At 34.5% G+C, this 24,646-nt stretch overlaps 5 protein-coding genes and 1 non-coding gene across 7 annotated transcripts; 5 read left to right on the top strand and 1 right to left on the bottom strand.

The window, feature by feature from the left end:
* Positions 1-640: 640 nt before the first annotated feature.
* On the top strand, positions 641-2,445 carry LOC104792472 (uncharacterized). 2 transcript variants are annotated; one of them, XM_010518619.3, is made up of 5 exons: positions 641-1,021; positions 1,261-1,364; positions 1,778-1,894; positions 1,970-2,071; positions 2,166-2,445. In XM_010518619.3, exons 1-5 carry the CDS (start codon positions 703-705, stop codon positions 2,334-2,336), a joined length of 813 nt encoding a protein of 270 aa, XP_010516921.2. In that variant the 5' UTR covers positions 641-702; the 3' UTR covers positions 2,337-2,445. The 2 variants fall into 2 exon arrangements, with proteins under 2 accessions (XP_010516921.2, XP_010516922.2); XM_010518620.3 differs by having other exon boundaries at positions 703-1,021; positions 1,781-1,894.
* Positions 2,446-4,853: 2,408 nt separating this feature from the next.
* LOC104792470 (transcription factor RAX2) lies at positions 4,854-6,736 on the bottom strand. Its single transcript, XM_010518617.3, has 3 exons — positions 6,240-6,736; positions 5,976-6,105; positions 4,854-5,545 (listed from the first exon to the last, which is right to left on the bottom strand). Exons 1-3 carry the CDS (start codon positions 6,373-6,375, stop codon positions 4,939-4,941), a joined length of 873 nt encoding a protein of 290 aa, XP_010516919.1. The 5' UTR covers positions 6,376-6,736; the 3' UTR covers positions 4,854-4,938.
* A 1,710-nt stretch (positions 6,737-8,446) lies between these two features.
* LOC104792469 (uncharacterized) lies at positions 8,447-10,410 on the top strand. The gene is made up of 6 exons (XM_010518616.2): positions 8,447-9,107; positions 9,292-9,389; positions 9,536-9,607; positions 9,699-9,823; positions 9,947-10,019; positions 10,116-10,410. The coding sequence occupies exons 1-6, from the start codon at positions 8,804-8,806 to the stop codon at positions 10,218-10,220; spliced, it is 777 nt and encodes a 258-aa protein (XP_010516918.1). The 5' UTR covers positions 8,447-8,803; the 3' UTR covers positions 10,221-10,410.
* A 328-nt stretch (positions 10,411-10,738) lies between these two features.
* Positions 10,739-12,877, top strand: LOC104792468 (S-adenosylmethionine synthase 3). The gene is made up of 2 exons (XM_010518615.2): positions 10,739-11,146; positions 11,371-12,877. The coding sequence occupies exon 2, from the start codon at positions 11,373-11,375 to the stop codon at positions 12,543-12,545; it is 1,173 nt and encodes a 390-aa protein (XP_010516917.1). The 5' UTR covers positions 10,739-11,146; positions 11,371-11,372; the 3' UTR covers positions 12,546-12,877.
* Positions 12,878-20,290: 7,413 nt separating this feature from the next.
* LOC104792467 (putative xyloglucan endotransglucosylase/hydrolase protein 32) lies at positions 20,291-22,334 on the top strand. Its single transcript, XM_010518613.2, has 4 exons — positions 20,291-20,576; positions 20,678-20,778; positions 20,857-21,074; positions 21,762-22,334. Exons 1-4 carry the CDS (start codon positions 20,357-20,359, stop codon positions 22,126-22,128), a joined length of 906 nt encoding a protein of 301 aa, XP_010516915.1. The 5' UTR covers positions 20,291-20,356; the 3' UTR covers positions 22,129-22,334.
* A 2,054-nt stretch (positions 22,335-24,388) lies between these two features.
* On the top strand, positions 24,389-24,472 carry TRNAY-GUA (transfer RNA tyrosine (anticodon GUA)). Its single transcript is given in 2 exon segments — positions 24,389-24,425; positions 24,437-24,472. It is a non-coding gene; the product is annotated as a tRNA-Tyr (tRNA).
* Positions 24,473-24,646: the final 174 nt, after the last annotated feature.

Genomic DNA, 24,646 nt, shown 5'->3' with positions numbered 1-24,646 from the left:
AGCTACATAATCTCTCCCAATCTATTCCAAATATTATAGGATTTGCTAAGATCTACATTTACCCAAAATCAAAATATATTTACATCCAAAATCTACCATGATTTGCTAATACCTAATATCTACTACATTTAGTATCAAATTTTAAATTCAAACTTGATGGCCGAGGAAAGACATTGAGAAGAGGGTTTCGAATCAAAGCTCAAACCAGTGTCTAATCAAGCCCTCTTTTTTTTTCTTTCCCCAAAATCACATAAAAGAGAACGAATAAAATAGACAAAATTTTGTCTCAACGGTGAGTTACATTTACTTTATGTTCGGGTTCTAACCGGGTTCGGGTTACATTTATTTAACATTTATCACAGAAATTTAGTAATTTAAATTTTCAACAATTGCTGCCAAATATTCACCACCCTACTATCAATAGTATTGCCAATTTTTTTTGAAGAACTTAATTCAACAATTATCTCCTAAAATATGATTATATAATTTTCTAAAAAATGTTATTATATCAGTTTCTATTTAAATATATATATATATATATATATATATATATATATATATATCCCCACATAGAATTGTGATTACACAATTTATTGCAATTCTTTCAGTTAAATATTACTAATTTTTTTGATGGTAAAATGAAAAGAGAAGAAAAAAAAATTGAAACAAGAGGGGGACACGTGGCAGCATCGGCGTTAAAGCATGTGGCGTAGAGAGATACTCTCTCGCTCTGTTTCCTTTTTTCCCCTTCTTCTTCCTCCACGTCTCTCTGTTTCTGTTTGTGTTTGTGCTGCTCTCATGGCGGAGACCTCTACTACGCTTCTCTTCTCCACCTTCTCCTCTCACCTCACCATCTCTCCTGTTCTTCACTCTCATCATCCTCCTTCACCCGCTCGATTCTCATCTCTTCTTCTTTCCCGCGTTCGGAAGGCTTCTCGATTCGCCGTTAAGGCTTCGCATTACGGTAGCTTCTCCGATGACGATGCTTTTAGCTTCTTCCCTTGGTCCGATGCTAACAACGGTAAATCTAATTTCGGAGTCTTGCTCATTCTTATTGTTGGATTTAGATTAGGGTCTCTCATATGATCTAATCCAAATCAGGGTGATTCTGATCTCACTCGTTATGTTGTGATGCTTGTTGATCATCCTTGAATTATGTAATTTAACAGTTTTTGAAGTCTTTTATTCACATTTTTCTTGAAATCATATGCAATTCTTGAGTTGTGATCTGTGACAATTTGTTTTGTTTTGTTTTTACAGACATTGAATGGGTTCCTGAAGAAAGGATTACACTTTTCACTTCTGATGGGTTAGTTCAGATTGGAGGCAATATGGTTCCTCGCCGCATCAAATCTTCCTCTCATGTATGCTAATTTCATTATCTTTTGATTTAACTCTTTTGTTTGTGTTCTTGCTTGGAACTTCTTACAAGTTGTTCAAATCTAGTCAGGTTTTCAAATGTTTGTAGAGATTTTGTCACTCTGTCTTAGCCTAAGAGGTGTCTTGTTACTTGACCGTTGTGCTATCCTCAAACCATCTCATGTATGCATTTCATTGCATATGTTCTTTTTTCTGTTTGATTCCGTGCCTGTGGATAACAGATTTGTGTCATGTGTGTGTTCTTGTCTGGAATTTCTTATAAGTAAACAATGTAGAACCGATTTCGATGTTTCTTATCTTAAGAGGTTTAATTACTCGCCTCGCCTCATTGTGCTGTCATAGTTTTGCTTACATGTGTCGTTTCTTGGTTGAGATTGAATTATATGCTTTGTGACAGAAGAAACATGGGAGATCCAAATCACCAGAAAAACACCAAAAGTTTCAAGAAAGCGCTTACATGGATCCTGCTCAAGGTCTATGCCTTGGAGCTCTATTTGACATCGCAGCTACAAACGTACGCAACGCTTACTTTTTCGGTTTACTAAACTATGGACAACACAGATAATGTAGTGCACTGTATAAATGTTAGGGACTGGATATGGGAAGAAGACTATGTATCATTGGATTCTGCCGTTCTGTTGAGATGCTTAGTGATGTTGTTGAAGACACTGTCTTAGAACATGGTGGAGAGGTTTGAGTTTACCTTGAAATCACTCTCTCTGTCTTTCTCTCTCTTTTGCCTTTTAACGTTCTTTCTAAATTAACTACTACTTTGTGTTAAAAAGATTGTTGCTACAGAGAAAGAGAGCACAAGCGGTTTACAAGAGAAACTAACAATGACAGTGGCAGTTCCATATCTCTGGGGAGTTCCTCCGGCTGCAGAAAGGCTTCACCTTGCGGTTCGAACAGGTGGTGGCATCGTCGACAAAGTTTATTGGCAATGGCATTTCTTGTGATTCACAAAACATTGGCTCTAACCCACAATCCTCAAGTGTTTATATATCATTCATTGTACAGAACCTTTTACATTTGCTATAAATTCCCCTAATACATACTTTGATCTAATAATCTCTTTATGGTTTTTCTGCTTAGAGATAACAAGATTTTCGTTAGAGATCTGTTTGATGGGGGTATTGGGTTTTCATTTGGACTAGCTTGACTTATATGGTGGCCCTGTGCTGTCAAGGAATGCATAAATTTTGAAAAGGTTTGGATGTTTTTATTAATAACTTAGAGATTATAGGATATATTCTCTTCATGGAGATGCAGAAACTTAAGATACTCTTACTACGAAAAGCGTCTAAAGATCCTATTGAACGACCTTAAAGTAGTCCCGCGAAGCTTTCGGGAAGAGAAGTGAAAAGTCTTGTGTGTAAGCATAGCATTGGGGAAGAGAAGTAAAAAAATCTTGTGTGGCATTCCTGACCTTAACATATTCAACAACATTTAGCTGTAGATAAACTCTCTTGCATACTGTCTGTGGACGATGTTATGTGCATTCTTATTAAAAATGTCACAATCCTTACCTTCTTTAGATACCCACTCTCAACTAAAAAGAAAAACAAATACCGGTCAGTACAAAAAGTCAAAGTTCAAACACTAGCATAAACTCTAGTTCTTGTCTTTACTAGGATTTACTTTATTCCTTGCATCTCAATCCCAACAAATACTAGAAATAGTCTTGTGGTTCAATTTGTGCTTTCCGTAGAAATCTCTTTGTAAAGGATTTTGCAAAACGTGTCATGTTAAGACTTTCATATACAGCAATAGAAGCCAATATAGTCATAGCCTTTGTTCCAAAAAAAAATATTAGCAATAATTTGATTGTATATCAAACTTTAATTCTTGTCACTAATATTTATCATCAGTCGATCGCTGTAATAGTGTTTCAATGAATTATGTCGCACAATGATAGGCATCTTTTACAGAGAGGCAATGTCGTACCTTTTGTCAAGTTCCTCTCCACTCAAATTCTAATCACGCCATCTTTAATTCCTCATTCCCTTAATGCAGACTATTCAAACTACATATAAATATATAATGAATGAGATCATGCATGTACAAATATATGTTAGTGATTATTTAAACAGTGAAGATTCTTTTTTCTTTTCTTTTCTAATTCGTCGGTCGAAGAAGAAAACAAAATCTGACGGAGAAGTTAATTTATACAATTGTGTACGAATATATGCAGTAATACTAATATGTCGAGCCCAATCTTGGTACGACTCTCTTATCAGTATCAAAAAAGACGTTTGTGGCTAATTAATCATGCGTTAGGATTTATATTTTAAATTCGACCATCAATAAGTTATTTATTATCTATAGTTCATTTCTAATGTTGGAATTATGTCTATTTTCTGTCACATCAGATGCGCAATAGTCAAACTTGGAAGAAGAAATAGCAACAAAAAAAGAAATAGCAACAAAAAAAAAGGAAGAAAACCACATATATACAACTAGATGTCTGAAATATTCGAAAGATCCATTAATAAACATTGTGAAATTCTTTCTACTAATTTTGCTAATGAGTTTGGATAAGTTTGAAGGCAGCAGATACGATTGACCAGTTTCGCTGGAAGAAAATGATTGAGTTGCGCTTTAGAAAGTCGATAATTTTAATATTTAAGAACATAATGTTGTTTGGGAATATATTTTTGCCATCCATATCATTATTAAAATCCATAATAATAACAACAATAGATGTTGTGGTGAATATGGTCATCCTTTTGATCAACGATTGGTTAATTAATAACTTATACATGAGGCTATACTTAAGAGCATGGAAAGAAAAAAATAATACCTTGAAGAAATGCAAGTGGGAATAGTTTTCGAATTTAAATGGTAAGATATAATTTATATGTATGCATGTGTTTTAATTTGTGCTTATTGACAAGATTTTGAGATTCCTTAATGAGGGTGAGGGGAACAATACAAAGTAGTTAGCATACCAAATACTCTCACAGTCTCATGCATTCTTTATAGTTTATACTCTAAAAGCAAATTATAAGAGTTTTTTTTTTTTTTGGTGTGGTGGTAAAAAAACGTATTGGTAGATTATTTTAGCTATACAAATATGGAGTTGACATAGATAACCTATTCCAAATCTGTTATATATCTTAAAAACCTATATGAATGTTGTTCTTTTTCTATAAATTAACTTAATTACTCCAATGTTCCGAAGAACAAATAGTTCAAAATAGTTAAAAATGAAACTATTAGAAAATGATGCGACATTTTTATGATATGATAGATTTTTGTATCACATGTTTTTTCATGATAGATATAAGCTTATTGGCCATAGAAATGTTAGTTTGTAGACAGAAATCGATTTGTTAGTCACAATGTTCTTTTGACCACTATAAAAACTTCACTTAACACTTTAGCAGCTGTAAGTTCAACAAATTATATCTAAAGAGAGTTCTTATTTACAATAAAAAAATAAGTTAAACTCATTAATCACGTTTAAACCCCTCTTAGAACAAGCTTTAATAATTCATGTTCAGTTTTGAGAAAGAAAGAGAGAGAATATGGGGGTTGAATCAAAGTTGGTAAAAGAGATCAATAGTACAACATGAACTTATCCTCTGTCTTGTTTTCATCAAACCACAAGCTATTGCTACTACTAGTACAGCTACTACTTATTAATTGCTTGATCTCCTCCATTCCATAATCTTCAATTACAGCAGAGCTCATTGATCTCTCATCCTCTTCATGATGATGATGATCACGATGTTCCATCTTCACTCTTGTTACTGTACTTGTTGTACTCGACCCACTTCTTACATCACTCAACAACATTATTCCATTGTTTGTACTTTGCTCCTGGCTGTCTTCTTGATGGCTCATTATGAAATTGTTTCTGTTTGGAGAATTTACCAAAGTGCCCATTTCTTCTTGATATAATAGTTGTTGTTGTTGGCCCACCATTGTCATCATCATCCCCTGATGAGGTGTGAGAAGTTGGTTTGTTGATATTGATGGGTTATACGGAAGAAGACTATTGATCATATTGTAATGTGATGGTGATGATGGTGTAGCACTGGCTAAGTGGTGATTTGGAGGAGGAGCCATGGTGGCAATGAGCTTCTTCTTGAGCTTAGTGTTCCAATAGTTCTTGATGTCATTATCAGTCCTACCATGTAAGTGAGCTGCTATTACTGACCACCTGCATTTTCAATAATTAACTCCTTTATGTAACCACAATAAGCTAAATACAATTAATTTTGTAAGCTTAAATCTTCAATACTTTTCAAAGTGGATTTGCTTCACTTTTTTTCTTCTTTTTGGGCTAACTTATGAACTAAAGAATATACCCACAAAAGGAGGCAATTATACTGCACAAAAGGTGGGTATGTAAAAGCTATAATCATGAAATAAAGTATTTTTTTTTTTAATTAAAGAGAAGAAAAAAACAATTGAGATTGAAGCTTCCTTGAAACATGCAAAGTCTCTTCTTTTTCGATACCCATTTTCTTCATTTCATTCCCATGATTTAAACAAGAGTAATCTTTACCAATCTTTAAGATTATATATCTATTTAGGCCCAAGATTATTAATGTTGGAAAAATAATTATTTATTTTAAGACTTGCTTAACCTGCTTCCGATGGAGGCATAGAGGCTGTAGATAATATTGTCTTCTTCCTCAGTGAAATCTCCATGTCTTATGTTTGGTCTTAAGTAGTTCAACCATCTCAGTCTGCAACTCTTCCCACATCTCCTTAAACCTTTATAACACCATATTATTAATGATATTAAAAAAAAAAATCAACCAAGACCCACCAAAGGTTAAAAATCCAAGAAAACACACACACAAAAAAAAATTTTAAAAATCAAAGAATCATGAGAGGTATGAAAATACCAGCTTTGTGAGGGAGAGAAATCCAGTTTCCACCAGTGCCTTGTTTCTCTATGTAGTCTTTAAGCTTTGCATCTTCTTCAGGACACCATGGACCTCTCTTCACATTTGCCTTGTCACAACATGGAGCCCTACCCATCTCTCTCTCTCTCTATGTGTGTTTTTGTTGAGTGATCTTTGTTTTGTGTTTAGAATGAGAAGATGAGAAAGCAAAAGTGTTCTCTGGTTCTGTAATTATCAAAGATAAAGACATCTATTTATTGCTCTATGTATTGGAAACGCCCAAGTCAATGAAAACCTATATTTTTATTTTCTTTCCATAATGCTTTTTTTTCTTTTCTCCCATGTGGATTGCCTTCATTATTATAATATGTATGTAGAGAAGGAGAGAGAGAGGGGAAAATAGTGTAAATAAAATATAGATGTGTTTTTGGTCACCAAAGCAAAACAAGAACAGCTGGTCTAATTGTGAATAGTGGAGAAATTAAAAAGAACAAAACAATTTCTTTTGAACAAAAATTTAATAAATAGTAGTACCAACTAATTAAGTGCTTTAATGCTCTTTTATTTTAAAAAATTGGACAAATGGTTTGCAGGAAGAAAATAAACTGGACAAATGGTTAAAAGTTTGAATTCTTTGATGTCTTATTACGATTGAACGTGCATGTTTGTCTCTTGAAGAGACCAAACAACCGTTTTATCAACCCATTTGACCGGTTTTGTGGGTCTTCATTGGATTAAACCAAATCGAACCAACTAAAAGTCAGAACCAACATGAAATAATAATTATATGGTATACAATACAAAACTGTACTGTGTGAAATAATAAACACGAAAAAATGGTGCATGGAAGCAAGAGTCAAACATTTTATGGTATTTTATTTTTCTTCGTACACTTACCAATAATAAAAAAGGAAATATTTTCATGGACAGCTCGAAGGTAAGTGATAAGAAAAGAAAAATGAAGAAAATAAAAGGAAAAGTTGACATTAAACCAAAAATTAGAGAAAGGGGTGAAAGTGATGTGTACTCATTTTCCAAAAAACCAAAGTGAAAGGTTTGACTAAGTCATTTCCCACAAGACATTGTCAAAGTGATTGATCCCGAGGCCACCACACATACATATATTCTTATGGGACGAATATGTGTATATCTATATAATAATACTAGTACTAACATAAGGCATTTATGTATACAATGGCAAAATAAATTTGAATGTTTATGGCGTAGCAGTTTAAGTTGGTAAGTTGGTGTGGCACTTTTCAAAACTATATTTAAGATAGATAGTACTAGTAGAACTTAGTAACACTCATTTCTTTATACAAGATATATAGATAACACTTATCAGTCGTCAGACCAGTAAACTAAACTCTAATACTATATCACATCCATTATCTTTATCGTAGGCGGGTTGCATACACTTCATATACCAAACACATACAGCTAAAACAGTCACAAATCGGATGTATGTGAGATTATTAAATGGCAACTTGTGGATTAATGTATGTATGTTTCGTAGATGTAGGTCTACCTTGTTACAATTGCAGATTTTTGCATTTACATGTGAAATCACCTAGTAAAAAGTATTAATTTATTTTGGCATTTGTATAACTTTTTGACATATGTATGTTAGAGTACATACTCTAACAATGTATGCTATGTTTTCGTTTATTATTTACCAAACAAAAAAAAAATTCAAATATATCGTGTCATCATGACGCAAAAAAAAAGTATTATCTTATCATGTAGAAGTAAGATTCAAAATTTTCAAAATTACAAGTTTTATGAAATCATTTAATGTAGCTGTTACATTATGTAAAAGAAAAGTTTAGAACTGGTGAATTGCAACAAATTCTTATACTATAGTTACATTTTTTTAAGAATTAACGTATATAATTATTGAGATGGAGTCCCTACCTGAAAAAAGATTTTTCAGTGACTTCATGGGTTATACCGAGAGGTCGAAATCTATCGACCAATATTTTTTATGAAATACGCAAATCTAATAATTGATAAAGATGGTCTTTTATATAAACATAAAATAATTGCATAGTATGTCGTAATTTTCCACTCAAATAGCTAGGTGCCTATCCTTTGAATGTAGACGTGTAATTGAAAATCTCCTTGAGACGTTAACTGCTTACGATTATGAAATATGAATTATTGATAAGTAAACTATATAATATATAACGATGCCTACTATATATGTTGAACAATGAACAATTTGTTATCATGTCTGCAGTGGAATCATACTATTCATCATATCATACAGTGGCCCAAAGTCAAAGAAATAGACTTTTGAAAGACTCTAAACGAGGTAGAAGGTTTCAAAATTTAAAGGCTCACCACTCACTCACTCACCCACGAGGAACGTGAGAGTCACGTGGGAATCGGAGCGTGTTGAGACCACGCGAAAAGAGTGCAAAACGACAGCGTTTAAGACTAACGTCGTGTCTCTTTCTTCACCTTTTCTTTACAACTCTCATCAGACTATCTCCTTTCCCTACCACTTCCGCTCCTCACTTCACTTTACCGACACACACTAACTAAGCTCTCTCTCTTCTTCAATGGCGGCAATCACCGGATTCTCCGCTCTCACAAGCCCTATTTCGTCTACTGCTCCATCGTTTCCGGCGTCGCGTTTACTCAGTTCCACTCAGTGTCTCTCCAGATTCTCAAATCCGTCTCCGTTTCTCGCGCTCTCTGACTCTCGTCGGAGAAAAATCCAGTTGATTCCCGCGTGTTCTTCTTCGATTGGTGACGTAGATGAAAAGGTTGACGCAAAAGGTGGTGATGAGAAGGAGATTAAAGAGACATTGGTGTTATCAGTCTCTCCTTTGCCTCTCCTCCTCGTTGCTGCTCTCCCTGGAGGTATAATATTAAACTTTAAATCTGAATAATGTAATCGCTCAATGTATATCATGTTAATTTAGGAGCTATAAGTAACCATTAGTGACAAGTAACGCAATTTGTGTGAATGCTATATGAATCAAATTTGGCTTTGTGTCCAAGAAGTCAAGAATGTTGTGCTGAGCTGTATCTCTCTTTGTGGCAGCTGCAACTGTAAGATCTGTTATTGGACCTTTTGTGGAAGTTGTACAATCCTTGAATCTACCTGACTGGCTTGTTCATTGGGGCCATCCGGGGAACATGGTATTATTACTATTACTACTCCATACCCAATTCATGCTTCTTTAACCTCATCCCTCATGTGTGTTTAATCTTATCAGTTAACCAGTTTCTTTAGACATTTGTCTTGTGTGTTTGATGGTTTGGATTTGTTACCTGTTTTCTCTCAGGCAGTAGTTCTTTTTGCTATGGGTGGCTATGGAACATACTTAGGCTTCCGGATTCGTTATTCAGATGACATTGTAAGACTATTTTTAACCAAAATAATCTGCTTTTAATATCATAAGAACCGTTGTTGTTTAAAGAGCGTTGTTTGCCCTTGAAAAATGTCAGGAAGAGAAGGCAAAGGCAAAAGATCTGCACCCAAAGCTTCTAGCAGGAATGTTTTTCTTTTTCGCCCTTGGAGCAACTGGTGGTGTCACATCCCTTCTTACCTCCGATAAACCCATCTTCGAAAGGTATACTTTTTCTTACATAGTAAACTCTTATTTACTGACATGGTAACAAGAAGACCTCTTCTAACTTAGTAATGAGATCTCAATATTGCGCGACTGATATGGTTGCGGATTTGTGTAATGTAGCCCGCACGCTGTTACGGGATTCATAGGTCTTGGTCTCTTGACTATTCAAACAATCTTACCATCTTTGTTCAAGGTAATTAATGTACAATGCTGGATTTTGCAATGTGAAATCCCAAATCATTTATGTAGTTTTCAAGATCAAGAACCTAGTTGTTTCAAAAATGTGCAGGACAAACCTGAACTGAGGAACGTGCACGGGATCCTCGGGAGTGGGATAATGACACTCTTCCTGGTCCATGCTGCTTTCGGGCTTCAGCTCGGTCTCAGTTACTGACTATTCTTTTACTGACCTCTTCTCATATGTTTTCTATTCTATAGCTGCAACCACAACAACACAATCATTTTTCTTTACTTTTGTATTCGTATAAAAGTCTTGTAATTTTAATAAAAGAAGATATATAGGCAAATTACTGTGAATTTTTTATATGTCTTGTTTATATATTACACTTTTTTTTTGTTATAAACTTGCAATTTATTAAAAATAATGATGATTTTTGGGGTTTTCACTTATATATATTTGTGTTAGCTTTTAGATTTTTATTTTTGGGAAATTCACTTTTAGAAATTTAAAAAGTACAACAAGATCTACAAAAAATTAACGATCAAATCATCATATAATTATTTTTAAAACAAAAAGTTATAAGCAAATACCATTCACCAACCAACACCTAAATATGAAAAGTATATATCTATATAAAAAGAAGAAATTAACAAAAATATCTAAACCACTCCATGATTTGGCCAGCATGTTCCATGTGTGTTAACCCGAAGGATCCGGTTCGGGTTACGTTTACCGATGTCGATGTCCGGGTCGGATACTCTTATCTCACCAACCGCACCCACACCTACGACAACGGGGTTGGTGAGATTACATAAGTTACCAAACATCCCACCGTTCATTCCTCCCTTCATTCGAGATCAACGGTGTATAAACATCAGAACACTGTACATCAGAAAACACGTGATCAGAGCATCTCCAACAATATAAACCGAAGAGAGGTGAGCGAAGAGCGGGCAAACCAAACACAGAAGAACGAGTCGAACTCCCCCGAGTCACCCGCCGAGTTTTTCTCACTCGTTCTCTCAATATAAAATCTCTTCTCTTTTCTTCTCTCTCGCTTTTATTTTTCTCCTCCCTTCCAGATCTTTGAATCCGAGAAGTCTCTCTCTCTCCCTCTCTACCTACTTCGTTTTAATCAGGTTTGGTTCCTTGCTCTTTCCTTCGCTAGATCTGTAAGTTTTGATTTCTAGGTCGCGATTTGGAATTCATGGTTTGTAGTGTTAGATCTGAAGAATCGAATCTGTTTGATTTAGTTTTTTTTTAGCTTAATTGTTCAAATCTGATCTGAAATTGGTGAAATCAATTGTGTCGGTGGAGCTATACTTAATTTGTGTTGTTGATGATGAGTTGTGTGTATGTGTAGAAATGGAAACGTTCCTATTCACATCTGAATCCGTCAATGAGGGACACCCAGACAAACTCTGTGACCAGGTTTCTGATGCTATCCTCGATGCTTGCTTAGAGCAAGACCCTGAGAGCAAAGTGGCGTGTGAGACATGTACCAAGACCAATATGGTGATGGTGTTTGGTGAGATCACAACATCTGCCAAAGTAGACTACGAGAAGATTGTTAGATCCACTTGTAGGGAGATTGGTTTCATCTCTGCTGATGTTGGTCTTGATGCTGACAAATGTAATGTCTTGGTTAACATTGAGCAACAGAGTCCTGACATTGCTCAGGGAGTTCATGGTCATTTGACCAAGAAGCCTGAAGATATTGGAGCTGGTGACCAGGGACATATGTTTGGGTATGCTACTGATGAGACACCTGAGCTTATGCCTTTGACTCATGTCCTAGCTACCAAGCTTGGTGCTAAGCTCACTGAAGTGAGGAAGAACAAGACTTGCCCTTGGTTGAGGCCTGATGGTAAGACTCAAGTCACAGTTGAGTACAAGAACGATGGTGGAGCTATGATTCCGATTAGAGTCCACACTGTTCTCATTTCAACCCAGCATGACGAAACTGTCACCAACGACGAGATTGCTGCTGACTTGAAGGAGCATGTCATCAAGCCGGTTATCCCTGCTAAGTACCTTGACGATAACACCATCTTTCACTTGAACCCATCTGGTCGTTTTGTCATCGGTGGGCCTCATGGTGATGCTGGACTCACAGGGAGGAAGATCATCATTGACACTTATGGTGGTTGGGGTGCTCATGGTGGAGGTGCCTTCTCAGGAAAGGACCCAACCAAGGTTGACAGAAGTGGTGCCTATATCGTGAGGCAGGCTGCAAAGAGTGTGGTAGCAGCTGGACTCGCACGCCGTTGTATCGTGCAGGTATCATACGCCATTGGTGTCCCTGAGCCACTCTCAGTGTTTGTTGACACCTACAAAACCGGGACCATCCCAGACAAGGATATCCTTGTGTTAATCAAGGAAGCATTCGACTTCAGGCCAGGAATGATGGCTATTAACCTCGACTTGAAGAGGGGAGGTAACTTCAGGTTCCAGAAAACCGCTGCCTATGGCCATTTCGGACGTGACGACCCTGACTTCACTTGGGAGGTGGTCAAGCCGCTCAAGCCAAAGGCTTAAAAGGTAACAAAAAAAGCTGGCAGTTGCAAGAACTGAGTTGAGACACTCCCCCAACTACTGGGAACTTATCACTATACCATTATTATTGCAAAAAGACTTGAATAAAGAAGCATTCACATTTGTTTTCGCGAGCACAAGGTCAGCACCTTCATATATCTGGTACCTGAAGATTGCAAATGAAAGATTTGAGTTTTATGTTTTGAAAATTTTCGCTCTTTTTTTTTTTTTTTTTTTTTTCACTTATCTCTTGTATTGTAATTTTGATTGTGTAACCAAGAAATCCATCTTTGTGATGTTAAAAAAAAGAAAAAAAAAACATAATTTCATGCAAATGAGCAAATCTTTGAACTGGAAAAGGTAAAGAAACAGAAATGAGCAGAACAAGTATGACTGTTCCATAAACTGGAACTGAGTTTGTGGAATATAGGGAGAATCTGGCCTACATAACTGACACCTTTTTTTTTTTTTTTTTTTTTTTTTTTTTTTTTTTTTTGCAAACATATGTTTCATTCTATTTAAAACAAAAATAAAAATAGATAGAGGTCATCCAGATTGTAATCTTGAGAGCTATGAACCATATCCTAACAAAGGTTTTAGAACCTGTGAGTTCAAGCAATAACGATGCGACTTCCAAGAACAAGTCTGTGGAAGAAGATGTGGCCACTGTCTTGTATCGAAGACCAAGTGACGTTGAGATAGCCAAAGCTGAGATACTCACCGGGGTGAGGATGTCTACCCGAAGGTTAGCTTTGTTAGGAGGTCGAGCAGGGTTGAGGATACTCTGATTGAGGGTAAAGGGAGGGTTAAAAGATGTGATTGGATTCGGTGTAAAGCTCTGGATGTTGTAGTGGTAACACCCACTCCATGGAGATGGGGTCATAATGCCACGGGACTTCAAGAACTTAGGAGATAAAGAGTTCATAAGTGAAGCTAAGACCATGATACTCAAGCAGAGCTCGTGGAATCGTAATATAAAAGGTGGATCCTCTCTGCCATGGAAATGGTGATCAAGAATTCCACACAGATTATATCTACAGTGAGGCGCTGATAGATAGAACACAAACCTGGGCTTCAAACAAGAGGATGGCTGCAGGGTAATGGGAGCAGTAAGGCTCACCCAAGAAGCTACTAACAGGTGCAAAATAAACGTGTAAAGCCGCAACAAACCAGGTGGATCCTCTCTGCCATGAAAAATGATGATCAAGAATTCCACACAAGGTGTTTAAAAAGCGAGACACGGACAAGGGGATAATAGACCTGAGCTTCGTACAGGGGAAAGGGTTCTGGGATTTAAGTAAAGCTTGGTGAATCCAGTTTTTGAATCCAACAGACAAAGTCACAAACTTAGCATGTACCATAGTTCCAACAAATCCTTTGAACATCCAAAACAACCTAGCTAAATGGGTTCTTTGATGCAGTCTTCGGACACCGAGGATAACCAAATAGGCTAAGCAAAGTCGATAGGATATCTGGGGATTAGAAAGCGAGAACCTGGGCTTTTGGAGGTTGGGCAAGATCTTGCAATCAAGCCGGTAGTCCAGTAGCAAAATTAGATCTGTCGAGCTCCGACAGTGACTTGGATTCAAGGCGGTAGTCCGATATCGAAGAAGACGCAAATCTCTGAAGGTATCCTCATCAGTCGCCGTCTCCGTCTCTGCCTGCCAAGGCTCGGGTGACGTTGTCGTAGAGGATACTGTAGAGACAATGGCCATTCCAGATCGGGAATTAGAGAAGTAAAGGGACTTGATTTCCGCCAGTATTGGGGCTTTGTCGGGGTCACATATATGGGAGTTTTTCAGTCTCCTCCGACCTCTGTATTCGATGATGCGCGAGCCTCTACCTGAATCTGAGTGAGTGAAGCGGGTATGCGAGGGTTGCAAAAGAAGACTCAAACAGGGAAAAAGAAATTGCACAAAGGGTTTAAAGGAGCAACGAAAGCAGAGACAGAGAACTAAGGTCGAGATACCCCAACGCCGGCGAGCAAAAACCCCACCGACGTCAGAGAGGTTTGGGGGTAGCGGCGCTTCGATATTCGAGCTTGGGAGAAAAAAATGTAGGGGTTTTTCGTATATGTTAATCATAACTGACACCTTAAAGTTTTATTTTTCTTGTAATGAACTAATATCGTTAAAATTAAACAAATATAGAAGGAGATATGAAGGTTGAAGAAAAAAAGAGAAGAAAAATATCACACAAATAGGAAGTCTAGAAAGATGTCAATACTTCATAAAATATGTTTTACTTGATCTCGTTGTCCACCTCATAAACAATATGTTAATAGGTGAATGCCATTTAACATGTTACCTCGTTAATTTTTTACTCATCTTAAACTATTCAACAAATTGTCCCTCAATTATTTTGGTGGGTTACAATTTTCTAATATTTAACGAAGCTGATCTTCTTCCGAGTCAACTTTACTCACCCACCATTCAACTTGGTTTCATCTAACTTTTGGGTTCACAATTCGTTTTTCCTACAATCTTTTTTTGTCGGCAAAACTATACGATTCCTATATTTTTAGGAGAATTGTAGTGAAAAAAAAGAAATTCTATACCTACAGGCTACAGCCGCCGTTGCACCATGGGATTTGATAGCTTTCGTAGTCTCGTCTTCAACGTTCTTCGATGCTTCCTTTGATCGGGTGTCCGTCCTTCGCGTTTATTCCTTTGGGCTAGTTAGTTATGTCTCTTTCATGTGTTTTAAGTTTTTTTGTTTGTTCAAGGACTTATTCATTCCTTTTTTGTTAAACACATATTCATGTGATTAGTTTCTACTATGTTTTTTCTTACCTCGCATTTTCTTAACATTGTAAATCGCCCGCTATGAATAGCATTGCCTTTTATATATAAAAGAAAATTAAAATATACATCCTCTAGTCATCGATCATGACAAAAAGATGGTGCTTTTAACCTACATCAATTTTCGAGTTAAAAAAAAAAAAAAAGCAAAAATATATTATTTGTTACAAAAACAGAACTCCATATTGACAGCAAAATATAAAAGAAAAGCATCAGAATGTGGATGATGAACTCTTATCTTTGAAGATAAGTGATAGTCTTTTATGGTCCGTACATAATATGCAAACAAAAAAAATACATAATAATAAAGAATCCACTTATCAATCATTACGTGTAGCTTCGACTTCGAGTTTAGATTTCAGATATCTCGATTGTGGTTTCCAAACGTCACAAACAAAGAACAATTATGCAGAAAGAAAATATAGATTTAAATCTAGAAAAAGGAAAGAAAGAAATAGATTTGTGATTAGAAAGCCATCGATCACTCAACTCATTGATTTTGTCGTGTGGCATGTATTGTTGTGCAAGCATCCAAAAGACCTCATAAATTATTATCAGCACTAACATGACATAACGTTCTTCAATTATGTACATATTGACATGGTTCTTCTACATGACTACATCTTATCATATAAGCATCCAAGTGTGTGTAGATCAAGACACTTCCGTTTTACAGTCCCACGTATAATGCTACACTCCATATTTAATAATTCCATACATATAAATTATAGAATCACACGTCCACGTAAGCTTATTTCCACATTTTATAATGCTTCCAGTTAAATTGTCTACAAATAGCTCTTACCTATATCATAATTGATGGAAAAGTTGTTGTCACGGCCTAATTAATATTGTTGGTTAGATGATTATTTGGTTTAATATTCTCTCTTTCTTTCTTTTTTTCAGTCAGTTAAATACTCCATCCGTTTCAAAATATAGGATGTTTTAGTTAAAACACGCATATTAAAGAATAATTACTTTTACAAAGTTTAACAAATACTGCATAATATAAAATTAATCAAAAAGTTGCATAGAAAGTTGTAAACATCATATATTATGAAACAAAATTTTTTTTCTAAACATCTTATATTATGAAACGGAGGGAGTATTCCCTAAATGAAGCAAACGTACGATAACATAATATCCAAGTTCTATATCTAACCAACTGTTAAAAAAAAAATATTAGTACGATCTTCAATCTAAATCCGAATTTTTTGGTGATCTACGTCTCGACAAAGAATTTATCAGTCATGAGCGATTACAAGGGTTTTTCTCTAGCATATGTTAAAGTCACACACACTCAAGCTCTCGACGTTGTTAAATCCAAAAAAAGAAGAATAAGAATATTGTTAGGATGAGTGTTAGGAGAGTGTTTTATCATTCTCCCGTTAATTTGGTATGAATCGAAAATAATCTTAAACAGTCTTAGAACTCGGTCCAATAATGTCGTAGTCGCATTATCGCATCTTAATACAATGGGAATTCAAACTCACTAAACAAGAACATTAAAGCAGTTATATCAATCAGTTCATATCAGTTTTGTCAAAGGTGCAAAAGGTTGACTTGACGAAGGGAAACAGAAATGGTTGAATGAAGTATTCCTCTTTTCTTTATGTCGTTGAAATTTTACCATGTGAGGGTCAATTTTAATGATAGAATGCTAATCTTCTTCTTTTACTAATTTTTTTTAAAATAAACTTCTTCACTATATTGTATAATGGAAGTAAAACAATTGTATTCGTATTTGAGGGTAAATTTTGTTCATTAAATACTAACTACACAACTCGTAATACGTAATTTCAGCAAAACACTATCTATTTTAGCAGAGTTAGTATGTAGGCAAGTTGATATTTAGTAGCCGCAAATCATTTCCAAATATTATAATTTTATATGTTTATTATATCAGTTATTTCGCGGAATATATAATAAGTAGAATGTAATTAATATTGTTTTATAGTTTAGCTTATATTTTGGCTGATACTCTCGTAAATTTCTTTTTCCTAAATATACGATCACTTTTTTTGATAGACAACATATAATTTGGGTGCACAAAACAAAATGTAATATATATTAAGAAATTTCGAGTTTCCGAGTCCAATAAAAACATTCGATACGTAGGTAAACCTTTGCTAATATTCTCGAAAACTTAAATGGTTGAGTGGAATTTGGTATTAGTAGTATTTTTAATATTTTTTTTAAGGACAGCTGAAGTGGTTTAAAAACTAGTACAATAAAAAAATGTTTTTAGAATAGTGAAAAAATCAATTATGTTTGAAAACTAGAAGCTGATCAAAACATTCTTACTTTACATATGTTTTATAAAACTCGTTCGTCAAAACGCTCGTTTTAAACGACAATCTTAAGCACCGTTCCACATCTATGAATAATTGAAACAATGCATTTTTTTAAACGGTAAATCACAAACGCATCTTTCGTTATTTACCGATGAAAACGAGATCATTGTTGCTAATAACAAAATGCATCAAAACAAATGACTTCTCCACCGAAAAAAAAGAAGAAGTAATGAGATAAATGCATGATCTTAATCCAACTTCATTATTGTAAAATTTTCTGCATACGAAATTAGTAAACCAAAGAATAATGAAGTTGGTTTTTGGCAAATGAATTAATGAATTAATTTTGTCGGTCAGATGGGTCCGGCAACCGTCGATAATCAAGACTCGTATCACCGTAACACCGTTACCGACACAAATAGTGAAAGCTTATATAATTTTATTTATTTTTAAATAATATTTATGCATTTAATTTCGAATATTATTGAATTTCAGCATTGTCCTTTCGGGGACATCTTCTCAATTTTAATTTGTTTATAAGATTATAAAATTTAATATTTTTACCAAGTTCTTTATTTTAGGTAGGACCTTGGGACAAAAGAGGTTCGGAAGTACTACTTCCATAATTTATACGTAATGTGATACATAAATACAATCTCCCAGAAAATTGAATATTAACGTATTATAATTATGTTATCATTTGTCAATCAATGCTTATTATTGTTGGTTAAGGTCAATAACTATATGCATTTTTTTTCCGAGTAGAACATTTTTTTTTTGTTACAATGAGTTTTGATCATCTGTCAATCAATGCTTATAATTATTGTTGGTTAAGGTCAATAACTATATGCATTTTTTTCCGAGTAGAACATATATATATTTTTTTTTGTTACAATGAGTTTATTAGTAAAACAAAATTATTAATCGAACCCATTATCCTTTTTAACAAAAACTATAGTACATGTTTCACTCTCTATAATACGCATATATATATATATATATATTTAAGGAATCGATATTTTGGCATCTGGCTAAGGTAAAGTTTAAGATTTAATTTATATCTCCTGCAAGTGCAACCAAGAGAAATAAAATGGATAAAGGCCCTACGTTTATGTCGACAAAGCGGAGTTATAGGATTCCTAATAATGATTATCGGATTTTAAAACTAATCACGGATTTAATCCAATTCTCTTGAACCCCTAAATCACACTCTTTTGGGTAAGTTTACCCTCGTTCGAAAATTTGGGTCACACCTTTAATAATAATTCTTGTGATTAATTAATCACTATAGCAATATATATTTAATGTACATATTTGTTATGATCAGGCGTACGTGCACTATTGGAAACTAATCATTCAGATCCTTTTTATAATGGGATATGGAGCAAGACAGCTTGTGTGAAACAAGTGAAAAACAAGTAAAGCTCGAATAATAAATAATGTAGGACAAATGTAACAAAAGATATGTGAACGGTGGCAGTGTATAATGTCATCAAATTTTGAGTAATTGTTTTAATAATTTGAATGGAAAAATGTCGTCAAGGATGGATAGCCCTGCATAAAATGAGTAAATTTTTATGAAAAAAGTATATCGTGCTCTTGCATATATATATTTTTAATGGTAACAAATTAGTCTCGAAACGTTTCAACCGCAATGTAAATATCCATGTAGTTTTTGAACTCATATGTCGTCTATTTGGATGGTTAATGAAATAAGAAATATGATACTGAAGATTATATAAGGGACATATATATCATGGATTGAGAATTTAGTCACAAGAATGAAACAATTATGTTATCGACCAAACAGGAAAGTTAAAAAGTAAGAAGCAAACGCAAACTTTACGAACCATAGTTGAGCATAGATGACTAAGCTAAGTCAAGATTGCTCACTATTAACATGTGCTAATCAACTTAAAATCGCTAATATCTCATTTGCAATGATTACCAAGCATTCCTTTCAAATCTAATAAGCAACATGGTATTGGCTTGAGAATCGAACTAATATCCGCTAATACTCGATTAACACTGTTAACAGAATATAAATGTTGACAAAATGCGTACAAAAAGGTCAGTGAAATCTTAAAGACTATTTTGATTAATGAGAGTTCATGGCCTTTTCTATATATATACGAAAGTTGCGGTTCAATCAACTTTTCTTCTTCTTTGGCAGCATTACCTTAATAGCTTTCCACAACATCACTTCTTCATATCTTGTAATATCTTACTATCATAGCAAAGAAAAAAAAAAAAAAGAAGAGATAAAGCTGGTGGTAGATTTTGAAGATGATGAGATGCGCAGGGGAATCTTACGTACGCAAGGTTGTCGTAGGCCATGTTAATCGGTGTTGAAACCACTTTGTCCGTCCGTGTATCGGTCAATTTGTGTGAATATGATCTTAACCTAAGATTTTCCATAAATTTATAGAGCATGTAAGTAAGTGTATATCTCAGAAGAGCAACGTAATAATGCTAGTGATGTTTTTATATTTTTAGACCGTTTTAAGAGTCTTTAGGTGAGTGGACCACTCATTTTCATAATGTATTTTCGTGAGTGGGTCCAAATAGTTAGGACCCATTTCAATTGCAATTTCCATCATAAAGGCTTATAATATAATATGCCATGCTACTCATGTCCATCCATCCCCACATCATCATCTCTCTCTGCATTTATATACTCCACTCTTCTTCTTTCCACTCCACACAAAAGAAGAAGAAAATGAAAATGGGCAACTCTTTGATCTCTCTTCTCTCTATCTTCCACTTGTTGGTGTTTTGGGGATCCTCAGTGAATGCTTACTGGCCACCATCACCTGGTTATTGGCCAAGCTCCAAGGTTAGCTCCCTGAACTTCTACAAAGGTTTTAGGAATCTTTGGGGTCCTCAGCATCAAAGAATGGACCAAAATGCCCTCACTATTTGGCTTGATCGAACCTCAGGTACTAATCAAACTATTCTCGTTTTCTGATGTAGGTAGTTCAAGTGTGATGTGAAATTTATTTCTTATTATCAACAATGTATTTGGGGTTTATTATTATAGGAAGTGGGTTCAAGTCGGTAAAGCCATTTAGATCAGGCTACTTTGGAGCAAACATCAAACTCCAACCTGGCTACACTGCCGGAGTCATCACATCTCTCTATGTGAGCCTAGCTAGAGACTCTCTTAATTACGTACTTTTTAATTACATTTAGTGATCTTAATTAAATTAATTTTTGCAGCTATCAAATAATGAGGCACATCCAGGGTTCCATGATGAGGTGGACATAGAATTTTTGGGGACAACATTTGGGAAGCCTTACACACTTCAGACGAATGTTTACATTAGAGGAAGTGGTGATGGCAAAATCATTGGTCGTGAGATGAAATTTCACTTGTGGTTTGATCCCACTAAAGAATTTCACCATTATGCTATTCTTTGGAGCCCTAGAGAAATCATGTAAGCCTTCTTCTACTTAAATGTCTCTAGATTTTTTTTTTTGTTTTTGGGTAAAATCTTTATGACTTTATAACCCTTTAATTACCATAGTGTGTAGTTATATAAGATCCGTGTTCATACGAGAAGTTACGATAAACTCGTTTTTTTGGTCACGGACCTAGGTGGATGTATCTAGAGCCATATAGTAAACAAACAAACAAAAAAAAATACGTTTCTTAAAATGTTATTTTATAATTGGGAAAAGATCTGCTTCCCCCTTATGTTGCATTATTCGGGCAAGGAAAGATGTAAATAGATACACGAACAAGAAAGAGACAGACACTGACCGTACGACGGTGGACAATTATACTTGATTTTTTTTTTTCTTTGTAGGTTTATAAATAATCAATAATCTTCTCATGTGTTTTATTTGTCTGGGCCGAACCAAAGTGCCAGCTTTTACTAAAGTTTTTAATTCTCTTAACTAAGTATGCCCTATGAGAGTATGAGGTGCCACCTCAATGGGACATACAGAATCTACCTACCAAATTTAAGCATTTATATTTGTTATTATTAATTTTTGTTTATTTAAAAGTCTCATACTTTCATAATGCCTAGATACTACTATGAAACATACATAGTTTAATCTTGGCATATTCCTTATTTAGTAAATTAATATTGATTTTTTTTGTTCCTTTTGTAATTTAGATTTTTTGTGGATGATATTCCCATAAGAAGATACCCGAAGAAGAGTGCGTATACATTTCCTTTAAGACCAATGTGGCTTTATGGTTCCATATGGGACGCTTCTACTTGGGCAACTGAGAATGGTAAATACAAAGCTGATTACAAATATCAACCTTTTACTGCCAAATACACTAATTTCAAGGCGATCGGTTGCACTGCCTACTCATCATCACGGTGCCGTCCTATATCTGCTTCACCTTACCGTTCTGGCGGCCTATCCCGTCAACAGTACCAAGCCATGAGATGGGTTCAAACACATAGTATGGTATACAACTATTGCAAAGATTATAAGCGTGATCATTCTTTAACGCCAGAATGTAGGCGTTAGGAAATATTTGAGAAATGTCCCAACGTTTGAGAATTTTAATTACATCAAAGAAAATACCACAAAGAGCTTGGTAAAATTTTGGGATTTTTTTCTTCTTTTTGTTTCATTATTATTATTATGTGGTTGTTTGTTTCACAAATAAATTTTGTTATTTGGCTTATCATCTTGTGTAAAGTAAATGTATTCAATATCATATTGTTTGTCAATTTTGTCTCATAAACAAAAGTGTTTGAAAATGTGGTTCAGTTATTCCATACCATGGTCACACTTATCTCAACAATGTATATCATCAAGTACCATCGCTAAAATGGAGTGTAAAAGGCCAGTTGCCAAATCTGTTTTACTTTTAAATTGATTTTTAGTCTCTTAAGTATTAACCAACTTTCAAATCCAAACTAAACCAGAAATATTTACCGAAATGCTTATACATTCTTTCTATCGAAAAAAAATTAAACTAAAGCCTAACAAAATCAAAGAGAAAATAAAACTCATTGAAACATAATCATATATACCTATGAACCAATTTAATTGTGAGGTAAAATATAAATACAATTGTTTGCTATATTGAAATTCATTTTTTTTTTATAAAAATAAAAAATCTTAATTAAAACGATTTAAATGTTTGGGTATAACCAATTTTCTTTCTAGCCAGATCATCAGTATATAAACAACAATACAAATCATGCACGTAGTGAGTGGCCATCACTCAGTCTATCTATAAACAAACAAAAATAAATGGACGAATACGACTAAACAATGTGAAGTAGCTTTACATTCGCATTTGGTATATGCGTACAAGACAATAATTGAAACACCAAACATTCGTTAAGAAAACTAGCCCACAAAGCATTAGTGACCCATTCTTCTCTTTTCCTCCTTTGTTATTTTATGATAATTAATGTTCTACATTCAATTATTTTATACTAATAAAACAAATATACATCACTAATAAAAACACATGTTACTCGAAACTTGTTTGCTATTGATATGTTTTCCAACATTTGTCAATTTTTGATTAGGCAAGATGACATATCTGTTTATGAAGTGGCGCTTGTGAATTTTAACTGAATAGTTTGTTGTACTTTAATTTTAAAACATTTGTTGTAAGAAATTTCTTTTAACTCTTTAGGAAGTAGTGCTTCTAGAAGAAAAAAAAAATACAAATGTGCTGCATTCTAACAAGGAAAATTCGAAATAGTCGTATTTAAGAAGATCGGTGGTGTGCATTAAGTTAATAGCATGGACATTGATGCGAGTGGCAGAGTAAGCGATGGACTCAAAAATAATGGAACCATGTGAAAATTTATTAATTGTGGATTCTTCATATACTAGTCAAAATTTTGAGAGACGTAAAGTTTGAACAAAATACATTTATACAACTCGAAACAAAAGACAATAGAAAATTGAGTTAAAGCTTTCCAATCCAATAAATTTGCACTCGAGATACCAAATGTTTCTAAATTGTGACATGAGAAACTATGTCCTCAATGGTGATGACAGTACTCATTCAATGTGTTTGAAGAGATTAGTTACACTGATAAATTGTTAATCAACAAAATCGTATTCTGTAGAGTTTATCCTCAAAAGAAAGAACACTGTGTTGTAGAGCCCATCGTATGGAATCTTGCGAAAGATTATTTATTTATGGTAAGTTTAACACAACTGCAAAAACACTAAATATTATGGACAATTTACTAGAAGTCTACAAGTATATATGAAATTAATATCGAATAAAACAAACAGAAAAACTTAAGGGCTTTCGAGGTTCCACGTCGAAATGATTTCATTGGGCATTGATGAGATCATGAGATCTGCAGATTATAATAGTGGGCTAGCCTTGTCTTTGAGTTTCCACAGACATTGTCTCCTTTTTCAGCAATCGTCATTTTCCCTCTCTCTCTCTCTCTCGATCTCATTCCATTTTTGTGTGTTTAGCTATCTCTTTCATTAATTATTTCAATAGTATAATAAATACCATCATATACACAATGTACTTTTCAAGTAGTAGTTATAGATAATCATCTCGTGGTGATCGAATAATTGCATCATTTGTCTTTTAGGCTGATAAAATAAGATTTGAGTATTTTCAGTGTGCTTTATCATCGTTATATATAATACTCGATGTATATACAGGTTTAGCGAATTAGCTTACACTATGGTTTAGCTTCATATTTCATAATGTATATCTTATGATCTTATTATATCTGTCCGTAGTTTCAAAATAACAATATATATGACTCAAATCAAGCAACTATCAATACCGACCTTAGCTCAGTTGGTAGAGCGGAAGACTGTAGTAGTTGCTGTAATCTTTAGGTCGCTGGTTCGATTCCGGCAGGTCGGATTATTTTTTAATTTTTTGACTTTTTTATTGGTTACCCAGCAGGTTTCATATCTTATTGAATCACAAAACAGACCTTGGGCATTGGGCCTTAATCTAGTTTTTAATAATATGGGCCGATAAGTCAAAGTTTAAAAGTTGTATTACGCGGTTGCGCTAAACAAATACGACGCCGCT

The sequence above is a fragment of the Camelina sativa genome, chromosome 6, assembly GCF_030686135.1.
Source record: "Camelina sativa cultivar CO46 ecotype springtype chromosome 6, ASM3068613v1".
NCBI lineage: Eukaryota > Viridiplantae > Streptophyta > Magnoliopsida > Brassicales > Brassicaceae > Camelina > Camelina sativa.
This window is presented reverse-complemented; position numbering and strand designations above follow the sequence as displayed.

Excerpts from the sequence above, each read along its gene's own strand:
- LOC104792472 (XM_010518619.3), top strand. The coding sequence starts at position 703 with ATGTGGCGTAGAGAGATACTCTCTCGCTCTGTTTCCTTTTTTCCCCTT. Across the intron at positions 1,365-1,777 it reads GCATCAAATCTTCCTCTCAT|AAGAAACATGGGAGATCCAA; the intron begins GTATGCTAATTT and ends GCTTTGTGACAG. Across the intron at positions 1,895-1,969 it reads TTGACATCGCAGCTACAAAC|GGACTGGATATGGGAAGAAG; the intron begins GTACGCAACGCT and ends TATAAATGTTAG.
- LOC104792470 (XM_010518617.3), bottom strand. The coding sequence starts at position 6,375 with ATGGGTAGGGCTCCATGTTGTGACAAGGCAAATGTGAAGAGAGGTCCA. Across the intron at positions 6,106-6,239 it reads TTCTCTCCCTCACAAAGCTG|GTTTAAGGAGATGTGGGAAG; the intron begins GTATTTTCATAC and ends GGTGTTATAAAG. Across the intron at positions 5,546-5,975 it reads TATGCCTCCATCGGAAGCAG|GTGGTCAGTAATAGCAGCTC; the intron begins GTTAAGCAAGTC and ends TTGAAAATGCAG.
- LOC104792469 (XM_010518616.2), top strand. The coding sequence starts at position 8,804 with ATGGCGGCAATCACCGGATTCTCCGCTCTCACAAGCCCTATTTCGTCT. Across the intron at positions 9,390-9,535 it reads GGGGCCATCCGGGGAACATG|GCAGTAGTTCTTTTTGCTAT; the intron begins GTATTATTACTA and ends GTTTTCTCTCAG. Across the intron at positions 10,020-10,115 it reads TCTTACCATCTTTGTTCAAG|GACAAACCTGAACTGAGGAA; the intron begins GTAATTAATGTA and ends AAAAATGTGCAG.
- LOC104792468 (XM_010518615.2), top strand. The coding sequence starts at position 11,373 with ATGGAAACGTTCCTATTCACATCTGAATCCGTCAATGAGGGACACCCA.
- LOC104792467 (XM_010518613.2), top strand. The coding sequence starts at position 20,357 with ATGAAAATGGGCAACTCTTTGATCTCTCTTCTCTCTATCTTCCACTTG. Across the intron at positions 20,577-20,677 it reads TTGGCTTGATCGAACCTCAG|GAAGTGGGTTCAAGTCGGTA; the intron begins GTACTAATCAAA and ends TTATTATTATAG. Across the intron at positions 20,779-20,856 it reads GAGTCATCACATCTCTCTAT|CTATCAAATAATGAGGCACA; the intron begins GTGAGCCTAGCT and ends TAATTTTTGCAG.